This window comes from Dendrobates tinctorius, unplaced genomic scaffold, assembly GCF_039654945.1.
Source record: "Dendrobates tinctorius isolate UK_male_01 unplaced genomic scaffold, ASM3965494v1 ptg000024l, whole genome shotgun sequence".
In the NCBI taxonomy this organism is placed as follows: domain Eukaryota; kingdom Metazoa; phylum Chordata; class Amphibia; order Anura; family Dendrobatidae; genus Dendrobates; species Dendrobates tinctorius.
In genome coordinates this window covers 22,884,669-22,906,802 of record NW_027361692.1, presented here as the reverse complement: position 1 = coordinate 22,906,802, position 22,134 = coordinate 22,884,669, and the positions used below count along the sequence as shown (strand labels likewise).

The window sequence follows — 22,134 nt, the reverse complement described above, 5'->3', positions numbered from 1 at the left end:
CGGAAACCGGATTGGAGAGGGTCGAGAAGAGAGTTTTCTGAGAGATAGCGGATAAGACGGGAGTGGACCAGGCGTTCCAGGAGTTTAGAGATGAAGGGAAGATTAGAGACAGGTCTATAGTTAGCGGCACAGTTTTGGTCGAGGGATGGTTTTTTAAGTAGTGGATGTATGATGGCATGCTTAAATGAGAAGGGAAAAATACCAGAAGAGAGAGAGAGGTTAAATATTTTAGTTAGGTGAGGGGTGACAGCAGGGGAAAGGGACTGAAGGAGCTGTGACGGAAATGGGTCACTGGTGCAAGTAGTTGGGCGAGAAGATGCAAGGAGCCTGCTTACTTCTTCTTCTGTGACTGGTTCAAAATCAGAGAGTGAGCTAGATGCAGTGGGGGAGGGAGGACAGTGCATGGTATGAGGTGATTGGGAGATAATTTCCTGTCGGATCTGGTCAATTTTTTCTTTGAAGTAATTGGCCAGATCGTCAGCTCGGAGCTCCGTGGTTGGGGCCTGTACTCTTGGATTGAGTAGAGAATGAAAAGTGTCAAAGAGACGTTTCGGGTTATTGGACAGTGAGGTGATGAGGGTGTTGAAATAGGTTTGTTTGGAGAGGTGAAGGGCAGTGTTGTATGTTCTAAGCATAAACTTAAAATGGATGAAATCTTCGGGTAGATTGGATTTTCTCCACAGACGTTCGGCGCACCTGGAGCACCGCTGCAGGAAACGTGTTTGCACCGTGTGCCAGGGTTGTCGCCGTCTGCGTTGTGGTGTTCTATTTATAGGGGGTGCAAATTCATCCAGGGCACTTTGAAGTGTTTCATTGTAATGCTTCAATGCAGAATCAGGACAGGAGAGGGAGGAGATAGGGGCCAATGAAGACTGCAAGTTCTTCATAAGTTTCTGGGTGTTAATGGCCTGTATGTTTCTATAAGTATGGACAGTGGGGGTGACCTGAGCAGCATGGCAGTTCTTGATAGAGAATGAAAGAAGATTGTGGTCAGAGAGCGGGAGAGGGGAGTTTGCAAAATCATCCACTGCACAAAGCCGAGAGAAGACCAAGTCGAGGGAGTTTCCGTCTTCATGCGTTGGAGAATTAGTAAGCTGCGAAAGGCCAAATGAGGAGGTTAGAGATAAAAGGTGAGTAGCAGATGGTGAGAGGGGAAGAGCAATGGGGATGTTGAAATCACCCATGATGAGGGTAGGGATGTCACAGGAGAGAAAATGTGGAAGCCAAGTGGCAAAATGATCCAGGAACTGATGGGAGGGGCCGGGAGGACGATACACCACCGCCACTCGCATGGAGAAGGGGGTGTAGAGTCTGACGGCATGGACCTCAAAAGAAGGGAAGACAAGTGAGGGTACTTGAGGGATAACCTGAAAGGTACATTTTGGTGATAGGAGCAGACCAACGCCTCCACCAGCTCTATTGTCTGATCTTGGGGTATGAGAGAAGTGAAGCCCCCCGTATGAAAGAGCAGCAGCAGCGGTAGTGTCTGACTGCTGGATCCAGGTTTCAGTAAGAGCCAGGAGGTTAAGAGAATTAGACATATATTTTGAATGTGTACGCTATCCATACATGTTATCTGGGGATACGGTACCCTTTCTCACCTTTGTGCAATCACGTGCAATCCATACTGGGCCTAACACCGTCTGAGCCTGCCTCCTGATGTATAGACATATATTTTGAATGTGTACACTATCCAGACATGTAATCTGGGGATACGGTACCCTTTCTCACCTTTGTGTAATCACGTGCAATCCATACTGGGCCTAACACCGTCTGAGCCTGCCTCCTGATTTATAGACATATATTTTGAATGTGTACGCTATCCATACATGTTATCTGGGGATACGGTACCCTTTCTAACCTTTGTGCAATCACGTGCAATCCATACTGGGCCTAACACCGTCTGAGCCTGCCTCCTGATGTACAGACATATATTTTGAATGTGTACGCTATCCATACATGTTATCTGGGGATACGGTACCCTTTCTAACCTTTGTACAATCACGTGCAATCCATACTGGGCCTTACACCGTCTGAGCCTGCCTCCTGATGTATAGACATACATTTTGAATGTGTACGCTATCCATACATGTTATCTGGGGATACGGTACCCTTTCTAACCTTTGTGCAATCACGTGCAATCCATACTGGGCCTAACACCGTCTGAGCCTGCCTCCTGATGTATAGACATATATTTTGAATGTGTACACTATCCATACTTGTTATCTGGGGATACGGTACCCTTTCTAACCTTTGTGCAATCACGTGCAATCCATACTGGGCCTAACACCGTCTGAGCCTGCCTCCTGATGTATAGACATATATTTTGAATGTGTACGCTATCCATACATGTTATCCGGGGATACGGTACCCTTTCTCACCTTTGTGCAATCACGTGTAACCCATACTGGGCGTGAGAACGGCTGGCGAGCTGTTAAGCAAGCTACAGCACCTGTGGTTTGCACACGTAAGTTTTTCATTTTTTTCAGGAATGACGGTTAGGCCTAATTCCGGAACTGCGGTTGACCTGCACTTACTGGGAAATCATCGTTCGCGAGTAATAATTGTAATCAGTGATCCCCATCACTAACGTTGTTCAGCGGGTTATCTGCACCTGTAAGCGACAAACGCTGGCCTTTTCAGTGTAGCGCACATGCAGCCATGGACATGTAAGGGCATGACACACCAGTTATTGGCCAATCTCATGTGCCAGAGCCTCACGTGTCTCTCTAGTAAGCCAGACTCGGAACGCGGGGCATGACGGAGTCTCGTTCGTTAACGGAATTAAGCTTGCAATGTGTGCATCTGTTCTGTAGCTGGCATGGTTGAGGTTTCCCAGGTGGAGTCGAATTTAACCGTAGGCTCCACTCCTGGTGGTGCCCTTCTGGACATTCCTTTAAGGTTCAGCTTTGCAACCATACTGCCCACGTAAAACAAACACTTTGCCTTCATGAAAGCTGTTTGGAGGGTCATGACTCGTGGGAATAACGCCGCCCAATCAGTTAACCTGCTAGAGAGATCGTTCGTTGCTCCCAAGCATGACATCACACTCCCTAGGAAGAAGGTAATGCCACTGTGGCGACCGTACTCCTGGGGGCGACACAAGTGCACTGATGCCCAGCCACTGCTCGATGAATCTGCTGGTACATTGACCCAGACCACTACATTCCCCTCGCACGCTACCCGGCCTGAATCTGACCCTGATGAAACTCAGGTTACCCTTCCCATATACAGTTCCATCTTACACGGTGACAAAGAGGAAGCTGCAGATGAAAGTGCAGGTTCGGCCCACCCGCCATCAGACACACCACCGTACTATCAGGGGCCCTGTGCCAGTGCCGTCGCCAATGAGTGGGCCCCCCCTGCTTGCTCAGGATCACAGCACTTGCAAAGTTGAAATACTGTGCAGTGAGATGAAAGATGGGGACGACGAGGAGTCCAGACAAGTACAGGGATTCCCTAGCGAGGAGACTTATTTGATTGTTTTCAATGTTGGGACAGCAATTTTTGGGGAGCACTATACTCTGGAGAATGATAGATGGGGCCCACCATACACTGGAACATTCCAAAGGTGGACATCAGACACTGGAGCAGCATTTACAGGGCCCATTATACACTAGAGCATTAGAAATGGGGCCCATTATGTTTGGAGCATTATTTGGGCCCATAAGACAGTGGAGCTTCATCCATGGGGACCAACATATACTGTAGCATTATGTGGAGCTCATCATATACTGTTTCAAACATTATATGGGACCAATGATTCTGTATGGAGAAATAGATGGGCCTCGTCATGAGATGTAAAAAGTGAAGTATTTTTCATTGTACTATACCGCTATTTCTCTGCCGTATCGGAGCATGATGAGTTGTGGTATGTGTTAAAGGGGCGCTCTTTCGCCCAGGGCACATGAAAACCTGGAGCCAGCCATCCCCCCCATAACTGTAGCCAAATAACCCCCACTTTTCAGTGCGTAACTTGTATTATGAAGTTAATTAAGGTTGACAAGCTTAAGTAAGAAGAATTGATGCTTTTGGCATTCAAATGGGCACTGTTGGTGTGTTTCCTGTCCTCCTCTCACTGCCGACTTTTATTCCCCATTGACTTACATTGGGTTTCGTGTTTCGGGACGACCCCGACTTTTCCCTATAATCGGACGATCTTGCTCGACCCGACTTTTGGAAAAGTCGGGTTTCACAAAATGAAACGCGACCCTAAAAAACCAAAAGTCGCTCAACTCTAGTTACCATCTTTTCATTTAGCCACTAAAAGGTATCAACCACTGAGGACTCTCAATTCTGAATATTTTTCCATGTGCATATTGTCACTGGTGATGATATTAGTGTTAGTACTGTGGTTTTTGATAAGGATCAGCATGATGGCATTATTTGGCTACTATGTGGTGGTAATATGTGGTTCATTCACGGTGTGGTCATATTTATCTCTTGTATATAATATTATTGTTATATTGGACTTTTATTCAGTAACATGATGGTGGCTATACTCAGATACTATTTGGTGATCATGTATGGTCATTATGCTGCGGTATTTATCCATTTTATGAGGTTTATTATTGGTATGTTAGTTTTAGGATAGTTCATCAGTTACAATATGGTGATATTTAGAAGCATTACTTAGAAAATTATCTTACTGTTGTGTTTTCTATGAGAATTCTATACGTACTTTCTTTAATGGGTGATTGAACCCATATGTCTTTATAGGCTCTATAGAGGCCTGTACCCCTAACCATCATTCTGGTGGGGGCCTAGAAAGAAATTCTGCATCCGGACCCAAAGAACTTTAGTTATGTTACTGTTCAAAGCCCCAGTCTTGGCAATGTGGGAGGTTAAGCACTTGAAACTTTCACAATTAGCAAGCTATAAAAACAGCCCAATATTTAAAAAATTAGTCCAGATGAAAAATTATCTTTAATTTACGACATTAATTGCCACCAATACATAAATGAAACTTAAACAAAATGATATTGCATACACTATATAAGGGTGCTTTCACATTACGCTTTTCTCCATGTTCATGGACCTAGTAGTAGCTTGCGTACGAACCTACCCACAAAATGGGATGGGAACATATGCGCCGACAGGGCTCTAGACTATAGTGGTCCTGACAGAGCAAAAGTGCGCTCTGCCATACATCATTTTCAGGCTTATATGGAGGCAGACACTCAGACAAAGTCTACTACTTGCTTTTTCATTGTTAACATTCACTTTCCTTTTTCTTATACCTCTAGACCACGAAAAAGACACAACCTATTTTATATCCCTATTCGTATTAGTCCATGAAGCTTCATCAGGAGTGTCGTAGGTAAAGAGCAGGAGACACAATGCAGTTAGGTTCCTAACTGTTCGAGCAGACATGTGTCATTGGCACCAGATGATGACAGTAAACGATCATCGGCCTTCCGGTATGCTGTCACCATCCGATGGCACAGTGTAGCTGCAGTGGGGAAGTGGGAACCTAAGTAGCCTGCTGCTATTTGCAAAACCCCTGAAGAACCTTTATGGACTATCAGCAATAGGAAAGCATATACAATTATACATAAAAAATAGCAGAACTTGACATGCTTAACAGTTTCTGAACACACACATGATACTTTATTATATTATTTTCCTGTCTTCTCCAGATACAGCATCAAGGATTCCCCAGTGTCCATTCTGCAAATCCATCTTCTTAGCTCCCTATCAAACTATGCAGCATGTATACTGTGCAGACTTCTCTGCATTATGTGGGGAAAACAGGAAAATGACACAATAAAATCCAATATTAAACACATCCAGCACAGTGAGTGCTGCTATATATAATCTGGAGTATTTTCTTCTAAGGTGCAATATATCCACAACAAGGCACATGATGAAGCACAACACATTTTTTTCTGACGGATGTGCGCCTGTGATATACAATTTTAGGATTTTGTATAATTTTCTGATAAGTATTTCCTTTTTTCTGGCACAAAATTAGCAATTTTTACTTTTTTTTACTTTAGCTGAATTTAAAAAAAAAAAAAAATGAAAGAAGCAAAACTGAATAAACAAAAAGCATCATAGCAGCCAAGGTTATATTCATACACATTCTGTTAACGTCTCAACATATGGTAAGCTTTTAATAGGTGAATAATCACAGCTTAGTTGGTATATTCATATGTTTTTTGGAGATGTAAGTCCCTTGTGTACAGATAACAAGGAACACTGTGTCATGGAACTAGATGGGAAAATGCTTTACAGCGTATTACCCCTTTATGTCTTTTTTAGCACATTGATCCCATGGAGGTTTCTAAAGAAAAAAAATGAAAATCTTTATCAAAGATTTTCTAATCCAAACATACAAAGCAAGCTGAAAAAAATGCAGTGCTTTTCTTGTTTGCTGGCTGATTCTTCACACATCTGCTCAGGGAAGCATAGCCGGCAGAAATATCAGCCAGTGGATTAATTTGACCCATTCCGAGTCAAGAGTTGTTAGAGGGTGTATGTGAAACCACAGAAGCGGAAAGTAAGATAGTGACAAGTAAACTCATCCAAACCTTCACTGTACAGTCAAAAGTTTATTACAGTATTTTTTATTATGGGCTACTAGATATGATTATAAAAGAACAGAGTAGAATCAAAGATTGTTTTCAATAGGAAAAGTGCGTGTACTGGGATTACAAAAGGTAAAAGTGTAGAGGTGTTACACATTGTGTGCAGAATTATTAGGCAAGTAAGTATTTTGTCCATATCAACTTTTTTTTTCAAGTTGTATAAACTTGATTGCTAATTGGACAAAGCAGATCAGTTGATGCGTATTTGTGTACTGAGGTAGAGTGTGACCCTTTATCAAGGTGTGCAGAATTATTAAGCAGTTTGTTTTCCTCAGGTATAATACGCCAAAAAAGAGATTTACTTGATTCTGAAAACATTGTCATAGAGGAATTGCTAATTTATTGGGGAGAGATCACAGAGACATTAAAGGTTTTGTTTGCAAATAGTCAAAGGGGTTGCAAAAAGATTTGAGAAGTATCAAACATGAAGAGACCAGGATCCTATTATCCTCCAGTGTTTTCATATTTCTGAACTGCAAACCTGCAACTCCCTGGAGTGTCCACAAGTACAAGGTGTTCGGTGCACAGCGACATGGACAAGGTAAGGAAGGCCACGTTTTTGGCAGTTAAAGAACGTCTTTTTTCAACCCATTTTTGGAGACCTTGTTGACTATTACAAAACTTTTGATGATTATGTGATCATATGATCATAACCAAATATCTTAGTAAATACCTTAGTAATTTCAAGAGTGCTGCAGGCCTCTGTAAGACTTGTAACAATTTTTGACTTTTCAAAGTCAGCTAAATCTCTTTTTTTTGCCCCATTTTACCTAAAGAAAATAAGCTGCCTAGTATTTTTGCACACCTTGTTAAATGGTGTTGTATCCATAGGCCTCACCCTCGCACATTACACAAATACACATCACCTGATCTGCTTCATCCAATAAGAATTCAGGTTTATACAGTTTGAAGTAGATAGAAATGCATAAAAATGATGATATAGAAAAATACTGCTATGCAAAATTATCCTGCACACAGTGTAGTAGTATTTTCAGTGTCTGGCCAGTTAGAGGTCTAATAAACATCAATAGGAATTACATAAATAGTTAAAGGATTTGTTTTCTTGGCATACAGTATTGGATCAGTAGGGGTCCAACACCCAAGAGCTGTTATTTGCTCCAGGGTTAGCTAGATGTTATCACAGAATGGAGCTGGTTAGCATGCAGTGGCCTCTGCTGAGCACTGCAAAGACAAAGAAGGTGTATGGGTAACTGGTATTTATATACCTCTCAAAGACGAGTTTTCAAAAATACCTGTAAATTAAAGTGATGCATAATTTTACATTAAAGATGAGCAGATCATTTTGCGTCCAAGAACAGGTCGCATTTAATTACTCGCCAGTATCTCAGGTTCAGTTTATGATGGGCCAGGCAAAGCAAGATGTCATCAATCCGTCGCATGCTGCATATATGGCGATACACCAGGCCAGCAAATCAAATGCAGCACTGGGGAACCTGGAAGCTCAAGAAATTCACACCATTCCTGTTCACTGCCAGAAAGCTCTGACTTGGACTGTTGATCAAGGTTGCAAGAAGAAATTGTTTCATTTCTATTAAATATGTTTAAAACTGTTTTTTGGGAGGTGGATATTGATGCATGCTATATATAGCTCCATTTTACTGAAGAAAGCAATGAAAAAATGTATCATGTATCAAAGATATCATTTTTTTTTAGATATTTTACAATATTTGATATATTGAATGTAACTTAACTTACCTTTGCCTTATCCCTCATTGACCCTTTCCCAAGGATAGACATTTTTGCACCAGTTTCTTCTTGTAATCTTTTTAAAGAATTTCCTCTCGGTCCAAGTAACTTCCCCACAAAATTAAACTGAAAAATGAAAAAAAAAGAAAATAAGTTGTTTCAGAGGTTCATGTACGAATGCTCTTCTGTTATTCTGCAGAGTGTTTCCAACGTTCCCTTGTTACAAGACCAGCAATTTAGAAATTACATGTCTACCATCTTTTTCGCTGTATTCTCTCAGGCTTTTCCCTCCATTGAACTGAATGAAAAACATAAGACACAATTCCATAATATTCGCTCATACCTTTCCACACTTTACTCCCCTTTCTTCATGAGCTTCTTAACTTTCCTACCTCACTTCTATCTCCAACATGTGGCTCTCGTAAAACTATAACTCCCGGCATTCACTGAAAGTTACATTTAACCCTGCCATACAAATCATAATCTCAGAGTACTGTACAACAAAAATACATAACAATTAAACTTTTATTTTGGCTCAACTAGCATTAACAATAATGTAAAGAACAATATAAAACAGTATCTCAAAATAGGTTTCTTCTTCTTGCCTTATCTAATTAGTTCTCTTTTTTATAAAAAAAAATATAGTTTATCACTGGTGGAGCCAAAAATAAAGATAATGTTTGTCTTTTAGGACCAAAACTGCATTTTCCGAAAAAAATGATGTGGTCTATGACATAGTAGAGATGAGCGAATGTAATCGAGTGGAACTGAATTGTACTCAAACTTTACAAAACTCCACATTCACCAAAATGTGGAATTGTTTTCTAATGGCCCAAAGACCAGAGACAGACCATCTTTGAATGGCTTAAAAGAACCAAAAGTAATCTTACATTATGGGCTCATCCGACTTTGAACCTTTACCTAGATGCTTTTGTTTCAGTTTTTGCAGGTCAAGGAGGCCTATCTTTCCATCATCTCTCATGTCCTTGTATAATTCCTATGTAAATGTTGCCATCTCTTCTCAGTATACTGTACGCCTGATGAAGGGGCCTTCTGAGCCTTGAAAGCTTGCAAATATAGTTTCTCTGGTTAGCCAATAAAGGAATCACTCCATGAATACTTTTCTCAATTTTTTGGGGGGGACATAAGTATTTACATCTAATAAGATGTAAATCACGCAATTTATTATATTTAGAAACACTTTGCAATTGTAGCCATTTAGGAAGATGAGACAACCCCTTCAAGTGCAATAGCAAGTTTAGGGTACTAGATTAACAGGCGATGGATTTTGCCCAGTTATATGTTTGAATTGACAAATCTGTATTGAAAAAAGTAGAAAGAAAGATGAGAAAAATTGTCGTTTTGGGATTTCAATGTTCATCTGTATCAATATTGCATAACACCTCAATATACTAGGCTAAACTAGATGGACTTGTGTTGATTTATGGCCTAGGAGATTTTTTTTTTACTATAGATAAATAATGAGAGCATCACTGCTATCTTTGGCATTAGTGTTAATATAAAACCCCAATGTCAAACTAGTAAATTATCATTATATATTTTGTATTATATTTTTCTTAAACTTTTCTTAAAAAATGTGTTTTATTATTCTCCTACTGAAAAGAAACAAATTAAAGTAATAAATCAGTAAACTCCCTAACACCTTTCAGATACGATGACTGTTACTCGGCACAGAAAATGTTCCAAATATAAAATAAAAGCAGAAAATAAAGTCAATGTCCTTGCTCGACATATAAAAAGTAAAATTATTACAATTTCAATGGGTTATGTATTTTATGAAATCAGATTAAAAAAAACAATGCACAAATGCAAAGTCTGTGTTTCATGGCATGAAATGATCTAATTATATATGGCTTGTGCATTAAAAATAGCGGGTGGCAGCCAAAATAAGAGCCATACTACTGTTTAGAGATGCTTTAAACAAAAGCAATTCTGGTGAGATGTTAGTTGAACATATAAAGGTGAACAAGATAAAAGAAAGACTAAGCAGGGGAGATCTATGCACAGCACGCATACAGTTAATTATTTATACACCTGCCAGCAACAATGGCACGAAAGAATAGATGTTCAAAGCTAAAGGGGGTAACTCCTCTCACAAAGCAGCATTAAAGCAAGATTTAATGGCAAAAGTATAATGAAAATATCAGTCAGGAAGAAAAGGTCAAACGTAAAAAAAGAAAATCTCTACAACAAAATCTATGAAAATAAAAAAAGATGTAAAGATTCAAATAACTATTATCTAGATTATTTTACAGTTATTCCTGATATAAAAACAAGATACACAATAAGGAGGTCAAGTCTATAACTCTATAACAAATGGCTCTATATGGCCCAAGTAAAGAAGTGATATAAAAAAATGCATAAGTATCCTGTACTCATTTTAGCTAATTTTTTGTCCCCACAGTGAGGAAAAGGGCACAGTCAGAAAACCATATATTGTAAATCAGACCAAGATTGGAATCCAGTGCATGGACTGGCTGGTGGGTCTCCGGACCCAAGTGCGACAGCTACATGAAATATTTGAACCTGTCATGCTTGGGTAGGACGAGCCACCGCCCAGTCCGTGCACTGGATTCTGATCTTGGTCCAATTTTTTCAGCTGTCTGACTGCAACCTAACGCCTGTTCCACACTTCAGTTTTCAGCGTCAGTCAAAATCCGCCGTTTTGACGGAATGACGGATCCGTCGAAATTAGTGGAAAATGAATGCAGCTGATCCGTTTTTTTAACTAATCCATCTAGCGGATCTGCCAGAAAAATGGATCCGTTTAATCAGTTGCATCCGTTTTTTCCATACATTTGTTCAGTTTTTTTTACGGATCTGTCGAAACTGGAGATTTTGGAATGTAAAGGAACATGATTCTGGAGAGAGAGAGATTTTGTGCCAGAACGGGTTTTGGGTTTAAATTTCATGAAAGGAAATTCTTCCGGGCATGTTCAGTTTAAAGAAACGGACTCCGTCAACGGATTCCGTCATGTGACGGACGGGGACGGATCCGTCGCCCATAGGCGTCCATTCAACCATACAACGAACGCCGATGGATCCGTCACCGTCCGCCTTTTTGACGCAGACAAAAAATGTTCCTATGTAGGTTTTTTTCCTGACGGACCCAAATTTTATGATGGATCCGCCGCACAACGGACGCAACGGAAGGCCATCCATCACAATCCGCCGCCAATTCTAAGGGGAAAAAAAAACAGATCCGCTAGGCAAATCCGTCAGATTCGTTTTTTTGCCCAAACGACGGACTGTGACTGATGCCTGCAAACGAAAGTATGAAACAGGCCTAAGAAAAACAAATCACCAAAGCATGCTTTATATAGACATTCAGTCAGACAATAATTCTGGGAATTGTTATTAATAAAGCCTGCAGAATTGTTACTGGAGTTCTTTCAGTATATGTACAAAAATATATTAAAAAAAAATGTATTGAGAAGCTGTTGAACGGTTTGAGTACATTATTACCTAGATTTCTTATTTGGTTTATTTTGTTCTTTCATTAATTTTTCACCATTTATTTTAGTTTTTACTTTACGTGAATATTATTATTTATTGTAATTGTTACTATTTCATCTCCATATACAGATCAGAAATAACAGTTCTGCAATTGTAATGGCCCATTATGTCAATGTCAGATAAGACACAAATAGCTTAGAATTACACTAGATGTGAGCAATTTATCACAGCGGCTCTTGCTTGGCCATAAATTTGGCTCATATTTAGATTATTTAGTCTAGTTTTACAATGCTTACTGGTTTACATTTGTTCAGTTTTTTGGATCAAAATATTGGTGCATTATGGCACATCTTATTTCATAGCGCCTATCCACCAAGCCTTGCCACTTGTCCAGTAAGCAAATAATGTCTAAATGCTTAATAAATGTAATCCATGGCACCACAAGCAAGAATTAAGCTTCATTTTTAATAATGAATCTGCACGTTATGTCCATTTTCTATTTGTCAAACCCATCTGCTAATGCAATAAACATGCCATCATTAATGAGGTCACATGGGCCCTAGCAACTGTGCAAATGCAGAAGCCACATAATTTGGAGTTTCATAGATGCCAGCAGCGGACCTTAATGATTTACTTGCCCAAGTGCATCCAGTGTGGCAGAACATTCCTAAGACAACAATTAATAACCTCATTGATAATGTTCCAAGGTGTGTGTGTTTCCGCGAGTGAAAACCAGATACTGAATTAATGTTGACTTTTTCATCATTTGCATATACTGTAATTGTCAAGTCTATTGATGCTGTGCTTTCCATAATTCCTTGAATTTTTCTTTATAGTTTTGGAATTTCAATGTTGAAGAGTTTACTTTTATTCTACAGGGTGGGTGATTTATATGGATACACCTAAATAAAATGGGAATGGTTAGTGATACCAACTCCTGTATGTGGCACATTAGTATATGGGAGGGGGGAAACTTTTCAAAATGGGTGGTGACCATGGTGGCCATTTTGAAGTTGGCCATTTTGGATCCAACTTTATTTTTTTCAATGGGAAGAGGGTCATGTGACACATCAAACTTATTGAGAACTTCACAAGAAAAACAATGGTGTGCTTGGCTTTAACGTAACTTTATTCTTTCAAGAGTTATTTACAAGTTTACGACCACTTTTAAAATATGTTTAAAGTGCTGTCCATTGTGTTGGATTGTCAATGCAGCCCTCTTCTCTCACTCTTGACACACTGATAGCAATGCCCAGAAGAAATGCTAGTCTAAGGGGGTCAGATTCCTTGTAGTAATGCTCGGACCTGACACCCATAATGGGGTGGTGCACCCTCTTGCTGGAAAAACTCAGGGAACGTGACATCTTCAGTGCATAAAGAGGGCAACACATCATCATGTAGCAATTTCAGATATCCAGTGGTATTGAGGTTTCCATTGATGAAGAATGGCCCAACATACCACACCATACCATCAATTATGGGTGTCAGGTCCGAGCATTCCTACATGAAGTTTCCTGGAAAGTGGATTGGTTGTCGTGGGCCAGTTGAATGGCCACCAAGGTCTCCCGATCTGACCCCCTTAGACATTTATCTTTGGGGTCATTTGAAGGTAATTGTCTATGCTGTGAAGATACTGTATGAGATGTGCAGCATCTGAAACAATGGCTACTGGAAGCCTGTGCTAGGATTTCTTCTGCGGTGTTGCTATCAGTGTGTCAAGAGTGGGAGAAGAGGGTTGCATTGACAATCCAACACAATGGGCAGCACTTTGAACACATTTTATAAGTGGTCATAAACTTGTAAATAACTCATGAAAGAATAAAGTTACGTTAAAACCAAGCACACCATTGTTTTTCTTGTGAAATTCTCAATACGTTTGATGTGTCACAAGTAGAGTTGAGCGAAACGGGTCGAACAATTTCAAAAGTCGCCGACTTTTGGCAAAGTCGGGTTTCATGAAACGAAACCCGACCCTAGAATGAGGTCGGCCATGAGGTCGGCGACTTACGCGCCAAAGTCGCGTTTCAAAAGTTTATTTTGCGCTCTTTTTCAGCCAATCAGGATCCACGGACACTGTGGGCAACGTGATGACATAGGCAGGGGTCACCACCATCTTTCAGAATGGCATGCAAGTGATTGGCTTGCTTTGGTGGGCGTCACAGGGGGTATAAAAGGGCATGCACGCCGACCGCCATCTTACTTCTGCTGATCTCAGTATAGGGAGAGGTTGCTGATTCTGTAGGGAGAGCGTTAGGCAGGGAAGAAGACAAAAAAACTGCTTCTGCTGCTAGCGATTTGGCCTGCACAACACACCAGTCACTGTGTGTGCAGTGCAAGGGGAGGCTATATAGTGGTGTATCAGTGGTGTTGGTTGTTGGGCTGCCTTCTAAGGCTTCCTGACATTCCTGCATTGCTGTTTACCCACTGCTCCGCAAACTGCTTTTTTAAAAGCAATCCAATCTCCCTTATCCTCTAGTCACTTTTGTCACAGCTGTGCCATCGAGCCTGTGACATAGCGCTCAGATATCAGTGGGCCTCACACAATCCAAAAGTGTCCAGTGTCCAAAAGTGTGTGCAGAGATTCAAAATCTCCCTTATCCTCTAGTCACTTTGGTCACAGCTGTGCCATCGAGCCTGTCACATAGCGCTCAGATATTCATTGGGCCTCACACAATCCAAAAGTGTCCAGTGTCCAAAAGTGTGTGCAGAGATTCAAAATCTCCCTTATCCTCTAGTCACTTTGGTCACAGCTGTGCCATTGAGCCTGTGACATAGCGCTCAGATATCAGTGGGCCTCACACAATCCAAAAGTGTCCAGTGTCCAAAAGTGTGTGCAGAGATTCAAAATCTCCCTTATCCTCTAGTCACTTTGGTCACAGCTGTGCCATCGAGCCTGTCACATAGCGCTCAGATATTCATTGGGCCTCACACAATCCAAAAGTGTCCAGTGTCCAAAAGTGTGTGCAGAGATTCAAAATCTCCCTTATCCTCTAGTCACTTTGGTCACAGCTGTGCCATCGAGCCTGTCACATAGCGCTCAGATATTCATTGGGCCTCACACAATCCAAAAGTGTCCAGTGTCCAAAAGTGTGTGCAGAGATTCAAAATCTCCCTTATCCTCTAGTCACTTTGGTCACAGCTGTGCCATCGAGCCTGTCACATATCGCTCAGATATTCATTGTGCCTCACACAATCCAAAAGTGTCCAGTGTCCAAAAGTGTGTGCAGAGATTCAAAATCTCCCTTATCCTCTAGTCACTTTGGTCACAGCTGTGCCATCGAGCCTGTCACATAGCGCTCAGATATCAGTGGGCCTCACACAATCCAAAAGTGTCCAGTGTCCAAAAGTGTGTGCAGAGATTCAAAATCTCCCTTATCCTCTAGTCACTTTGGTCACAGCTGTGCCATCGAGCCTGTCACATAGCGCTCAGATATTCATTGGGCCTCACACAATCCAAAAGTGTCCAGTGTCTAAAAGTGTGTGCAGAGATTCAAAATCTCCCTTATCCTCTAGTCACTTTGGTCACAGCTGTGCCATCGAGCCTGTCACATAGCGCTCAGATATCAGTGGGCCTCACACAATCCAAAAGTGTCCAGTGTCCACAAGTGTCTGCAGAAATTCAAAATCTCCCCTGTCCTATAGACACCTTGTACCTTGTTTTACATTACTATATAGTTTGTTGGATTTTGTCTACATTTCTACCAAAAATGAGGAAGGATGGTGGAAGAGGCCGTGGAATTGGGCGGGGGTTGGCAGCTGGTAATGATGGTGTTGGTGGTGGATCTGATGGTAGTGGCAAGAGCAAAATAGGACCGAATGCAGGAGGTGTTGAGCCTGCGTCATCGTCTGGCTACATAAGGCCTCGAACGCTTAGTTTTCTAGGAGTTGGCAAACCGCTTTTAAAGCCAGAGCATCAGGAAAAAGTTTTGTCTTACATTGCTGACTCAGCCTCCAGCTCTATCGCCTCCTCTTCTTCAGTTGTAAAAAGTAAAAGCACTGAGTCGTCATTGGAGGCTCATGTTCATGAACCACACCTTTCCTTGTGTCCTTCACCCCAACCAAGATTGAAGGATGACGCAGGCCATACTACTGATTACTCCATGGAGCTGTTTTCACATACCATGCCTGGATTATCAAGTCAAATGGTGAATTACCCAGGTCAAGATGAATCTGACATGGAGTGCACTGATGCACAGCCGCTGATGGATGATTCTGCTGGTACATTCACTCAGAGCACTACATTGTCCTCGCAGTGTACAGAGCCAGATTCTGACCCTGATGAGACTCAGGTGCCCCTTCCCGCACACTATACCACCATACACGGTGACACAGAGGAAGGTGCACATGACATAGAAGAGGAGGTGATGGATGACCCAGTTGTTGACCCAGATTGGCATCCATTGGGGGAAGAGGGTGCTGCATCCAATAGCTCAGATGAGGAGCATCCACAGCAGACATCGACATCGCAACAGCTGTTATCTGGCAGGCCCGGAGCACTCCAAAGACAGGTTCCAGACATCAAAAGAGTTGCTGGACAGCTTGTCCAGAGGGTCAAAAGATCACAGCGTGCTAGGCCGCAAAATGTCTGCCAAAGTAGGAAGAGTGCAGTGTGGCACTTTTTTGAACAAAATCCTCATGATCAGGCCAAGGTTATCTGTAAGAAGTGCGCAAAGACCTTTAGCCGAGGGAAAAATCTGAAAAATTTGAATACCAGTTGCATGCTTAGACATTTAACCAGCATGCACTTGCAAGCGTGGACACAACACCAAACCTCAAGTGCCACATGTGCAACTGATCACAACGAAGGTAGTCAGCAACGCTACATTGTTTCCCCCACTGTAAGCCCACCGGTTAGCACAGCAGCAAATGTTGAGGTGTCGTTGCAAGGCCACAGCAGTCAGGGAATCCCACTGTTATATCAACGAAAGACTGATTCTAGGCCATCAGAAAGAACACCAACTCCATCACCATCATCAACCCTCTCTCAGTCCACCCTGTCCACCGCTACTTCCACCATATGCAGCTCTCAAGTCCAGCTCACCCTCCCAGACACTATGAGTAGGTCAAGAAAGTACTCAGTCTCTCATCCGCGTACACTGGGTTTGAACGCCCACATTGCCAAACTAATCTCGTTTGAGATGATGCCCTTTCGGTTGGTGGAAAGCACAGCTTTCCGCAAACTCATGGCCTATGCAGTACCACGCTATGACCTACCCAGTCGCCACTTCTTCTCTCGCAAAGCCATCCCAGCCCTCCACCATCATGTGAAAGACCGCATTGTCCATGCACTCAAGCAGTGAGCGGAAAGGTGCACCTCACAACTGATGCATGGTCCAGTCGGCATGGCCAGGGCCGTTACGTGTCCATCACTGCGCACTGGGTTAATGTGGTGGATGCAGGGTCCACAGGGGACAGCGGTGGTGGGACAGTGCTGCCTAGCCCACAGCATAGGAAACAGTTGGCTGTAGGCGTTCGACCCTCCTCCTCCTCCTCCTCCTCCAGAAGCGAAAGCTCGTCCACAGAGCGCAGTCGTACGAGCACTCCATCTGCAGCTGCCACTGTTGCACACGATGTGTCCCCCTATCGAGCAGCTAGTGGAAAGCGTCAGCAGGCTGTGTTGCAGATGATGTGTTTGGGCAACAGACACACCGCCGAGGTGCTGGCCGAGTACTTGAAGCGACAAACTGAGTCATGGCTGGGCAGTGTACATCTTGAGGCAGGCAAGGTAGTTAGTGATAACGGCCGTAATTTTGTGGCAGCCATAGCCCTTTCAAAACTCAGCCACATACCTTGCTTGGCTCACACCTTGAACCTGGTGGTGCAGTGCTTCCTCAAAAATTATCCGGAGTTAACAGCCCTGCTCCAGAAGGTGCGAAGACTGTGCGCGCACATCCGCCGGTCGCCTGTACACTCCGTTCGTATGCAGAAGCTGCAGCGATTGCTCCACCTTCCCAACCACCGCCTCATTATCGACATTGCAACAAGGTGGAACTCCACCCTGCACATGGTGGAGCGGCTGTGCGAGCAGAGGCAGGCCATAATGCATTTGTGGGAGGATACACGGCCAGGCACTTTGAGAGCAGACATGGAGTTGACAGGTGTGCAGTGGTCGAAGCTGAAAGACCTCTGTAAAGTCCTTCAGTGTTTTGAGGAATGCGCACGGCTGGTAAGCGCAGACGACGCCATCCTAAGCATGAGCATCCCACTTATGCGTCTGCTCATGCAAACTTTGACGCACCTTAAGGAGCAGGCGTCTGCAGCAAATGTTGATGAGGAGGAAGAGGAGGAGGGAATCCTTGATGACATTCAGCCATTGTCTGCTCAGGGACCTCTCCTGGACGAGGTGGAGGAAGAAGAGGAGGAGGAAGATGATGATGGGATGATTACTTAGGGGAGGAGGATGCATCTCGTGGGGCAAGTGAAAATGTTGGTGTGGCAAGGTCTGGTACAGGGTTTGTGCGTGACTGGAGGGATGTGGATTTGCCAGAAAGTGCTCCTCCACCCAGCACTCGCAGTGCATCATTGACACCGGGAACATTGGCCCACATGTCAGATTATGCCTTGCAGATCCTAAAAATGGACCCCCGCATTGCCAAAATGATGAACAATGACGACTACTGGTTGGCCAGCATCCTGGATCCACGCTATAAAGGCAAATTACAAAACATCATGCCACAGGAGAACCTTGACCTAATATTGGCTAATAAACAAGCAACTCTGGTAAATCGGTTGCTTGAGGCATTCCCAGCACACAGCAGCGGTGATGGTTCTCACACGAGCCATACGGGCCGGGGGCAGCTTGGCAGAGGTGTTCGTGGTGCACACAGCAGAAGTGGCGTTGGAGACAGGGGTTTCATGACAATGTTGTGGACTGATTTTTCAAATACCGCTCACACAACTGGTAATACTGCATCGATGGAAAGTGACAGGAGACAGCAGTTGTCAACTATGGTTACAAACTACTTTTCCTCCCATATCGATGTTCTCCCACACAGGTCATTCCCCTTTGACTATTGGGCCACTAAACTGGACACCTGGCCTGAATTGGCCCAATATGCCTTACAGGAGCTCGCTTGCCCAGCTGCAAGTGTGCTATTGGAAAGAGTCTTCAGTGCAGCTGGATCAATCCTGACAGAAAAAAGGACCCGTCTGTCAACCCAAAATGTGGATGATCTAACCTTCATTAAAATGAACCATGCATGGGTTTCCAAGGATTTTGTCCCACCTTCCCCTGATGACACATAGGGTGACAGAAAAATGGCTTGCTTTGGTCCACCTCTTCCTGGGACTTCACCTATTTCGCCTTTTGCATCAGCTGAATGTCCAACATCAACATATGCCACTTTCTAAAACTCCCTAACTGTGCTGCCTCCCCCCCCATGGCCGGGGTCACCATCTAGCGCACGACACCGTGCGAGTGCCGTTGCCCTCGACAGGTGGGTAGGCCGACTCTTGGGTGCGGGCACTGGCACAGGGTCCCTCATAGTGCAATCAAGTGTCTCTGACGGTGGTGGTGCACACCCACCGTCAGACACACCGCTGTACTATGAGGGGCCCAGTGCCAGTACCGACGCCCACGAGTGGGCCCCCCTTGCTTGGGCAGGGCCCCAGCATTTGCAATCTTTACCTCTCCCTGCTCCTCCGCTGTGTAATCTGGGCCGTCAAATCCATACTGTGCCTGACACCGTCTGAGCCTGCCTCCTGATGTATAGACATATATTTTGAATGTGTACGCTATCCATACATGTTATCTGGGGATACGGTACCCTTTCTAACCTTTGTGCAATCACTTGCAATCCATACTGGGCCTAACACCGTCTGAGCCTGCCTCCTGATGTATAGACATATATTTTGAATGTGTACGCTATCCATACATGTTATCCGGGGATACGGTACCCTTTCTAACCTTTGTGCAATCACGTGCAATCCTTACTGGGCCTAACACCGTCTGAGCCTGCCTCCTGAGACATATATTTTGAATGTGTACGCTATCCATACATGTTATCTGGGGATACGGTACACTTTCTAACCTTTGTGCAATCACGTGCAATCCATACTGGGCCTAACACCGTCTGAGCCTGCCTCCTGAGACATATATTTTGAATGTGTACGCAATCCACACATGTTATCCGGGGATACGGTACCCTTTCTAACCTTTGTGCAATCACGTGCAATCCATACTGGGCCTAACACCGTCTGAGCCTGCCTCCTGAGACATATATTTTGAATGTGTACGCTATCCATACATGTTATCTGGGGATACAGTACCCTTTCTAACCTTTGTGCAATCACGTGCAATCCATACTGGGCCTAACACCGTCTGAGCCTGCCTCCTGAGACATATATTTTGAATGTGTACGCTATCCATACATGTTATCCGGGGATACGGTACCCTTTCTAACCTTTGTGCAATCACGTGCAATCCATACTGGGCCTAACACCGTCTGAGCCTGCCTCATGAGACATATATTTTGAATGTGTACGCTATCCATACATGTTATCCGGGGAAACGGTACCCTTTCTAACCTTTGTGCAATCACGTGCAATCCATACTGGGCCTAACACCGTCTGAGCCTGCCTCCTGATGTATAGACATATATTTTGAATGTGTACGCTATCCATACATGTTATCTGCGGATACGGTACCCTTTCTAACCTATGTGCAATCACGTGCAATCCATACTGGGCCTAACACCGTCTGAGCCTGCCTCCTGAGACATATATTTTGAATGTGTACGCTAAACATACATGTTATCTGGGGATACGGTACCCTTTCTAACCTTTGTGCAATCACGTGCAATCCATACTGGGCCTAACACCGTCTGAGCCTGCCTCCTGAGACATATATTTTGAATGTGTACGCTATCCATACATGTTATCCAGGGATACGGTACCCTTTCTCACCTTTGTGCAATCACGTGTAATCCATACTGGGCGTGAGAACGGCTGGCGAGCTGTTAAGCAAGCTACAGCACCTGTGGTTTGCACACGTAAGTTTTTCATTTTTTCAGGAATGACGGTTAGGCCTAATTCCGGAACTGCGGTTGACCTGCACTTACTGGGAAATCATTGTTCGCGGGTAATAATTGTAATCAGTGATCCCCATCACTAACGTTGTTCAGCGGGTTATCTGCACCTGTAAGCGACAAACGCTGGCCTTTTCAGTGTAGCGCACATGCAGCCACGGACATGTAAGGGCATGACACACCAGTTATTGGCCAATCTCATGTGCCAGAGCCTCACGTGTCCCTCTAGTAAGCCGGACTCGGACCGCGGGGCATGACGGAGTCTCGTTCGTTAACGGAATTAAGCTTGCAATGTGTGCATCTGTTCTGTAGCTGGCATGGTTGAGGTTTCCCAGGTGGAGTCGAATTTAACCGTAGGCTCCACTCCTGGTGGTGCCCTTCTGGACATTCCTTTAAGGTTCAGCTTTGCAACCATACTGCCCACATAAAACAAACACTTTGCCTTCATGAACGCTGTTTGGAGGGTCATGACTCGTGGGAATAACGCCGCCCAATCAGTTAACCTGCTAGAGAGATCCTTTGTTGCTCCCAAGCATGACATCACACTCCCTAGGAAGAAGGTAATGCCACTGTGGCGACCGTACTCCTGGGGGCGACACAAGTGCACTGATGCCCAGCCACTGCTCGATGAATCTGCTGGTACATTGACCCAGACCACTACATTCCCCTCGCACGCTACCCGGCCTGAGTCTGACCCTGATGAAACTCAGGTTACCCTTCCCATATACAGTTCCATCTTACACGGTGACAAAGAGGAAGCTGCAGATGAAAGTGCAGGTTCGGCCCACCCGCCATCAGACACACCACCGTACTATCAGGGGCCCTGTGCCAGTGCCGTCGCCAACGAGTGGGCCCCCCCTGCTTGCCCAGGATCACAGCACTTGCAAAGTTGAAATACTGTGCAGTGAGATGGAAGATGGGGACGACGAGGAGTCTAGACTAGTACAGGGATTCCTTAGCGAGGAGACTTATTTGATTGTTTTCAATGTTGGGACAGCAATTTTTGGGGAGCACTATACTCTGGAGAATGATAGATGGGGCCCACCATACACTGGAACATTCCAAAGGTGGACATCAGACACTGGAGCAGCATTTACAGGGCCCATTATACACTAGAGCATTAGAAATGGGGCCCATTATGTTTGGAGCATTATTTGGGCCCATAAGACAGTGGAGCTTCATCCATGGGGACCAACATATACTGTAGCATTATGTGGAGCTCATCATATACTGTTTCAAACATTATATGGGACCAATGATTCTGTATGGAGAAATAGATGGGCCTCGTCATGAGATGTAAAAAGTGAGGTATTTTTCATTGTACTATACCGCTA

General features: G+C 43.7%; 1 protein-coding gene across 5 annotated transcripts in view; it reads right to left on the bottom strand.

Annotated features, from left to right (window-relative positions):
• Positions 1–22,134, bottom strand: part of KHDRBS2 (KH RNA binding domain containing, signal transduction associated 2) — a 628,563-nt gene that overhangs the window by 375,357 nt on the left and 231,072 nt on the right. For all 5 annotated transcript variants that reach the window (XR_012231038.1, XR_012231037.1, XR_012231039.1 and 2 more), the window contains one exon: positions 8,307–8,423. Coding sequence is in view for 1 of the 5 variants with exons in the window: in XM_073569405.1 (XP_073425506.1) it covers positions 8,307–8,423 (117 nt within the window). In the remaining 4 variants the exon portion in view is untranslated. The remainder of the gene's footprint in view (positions 1–8,306; positions 8,424–22,134) is intronic.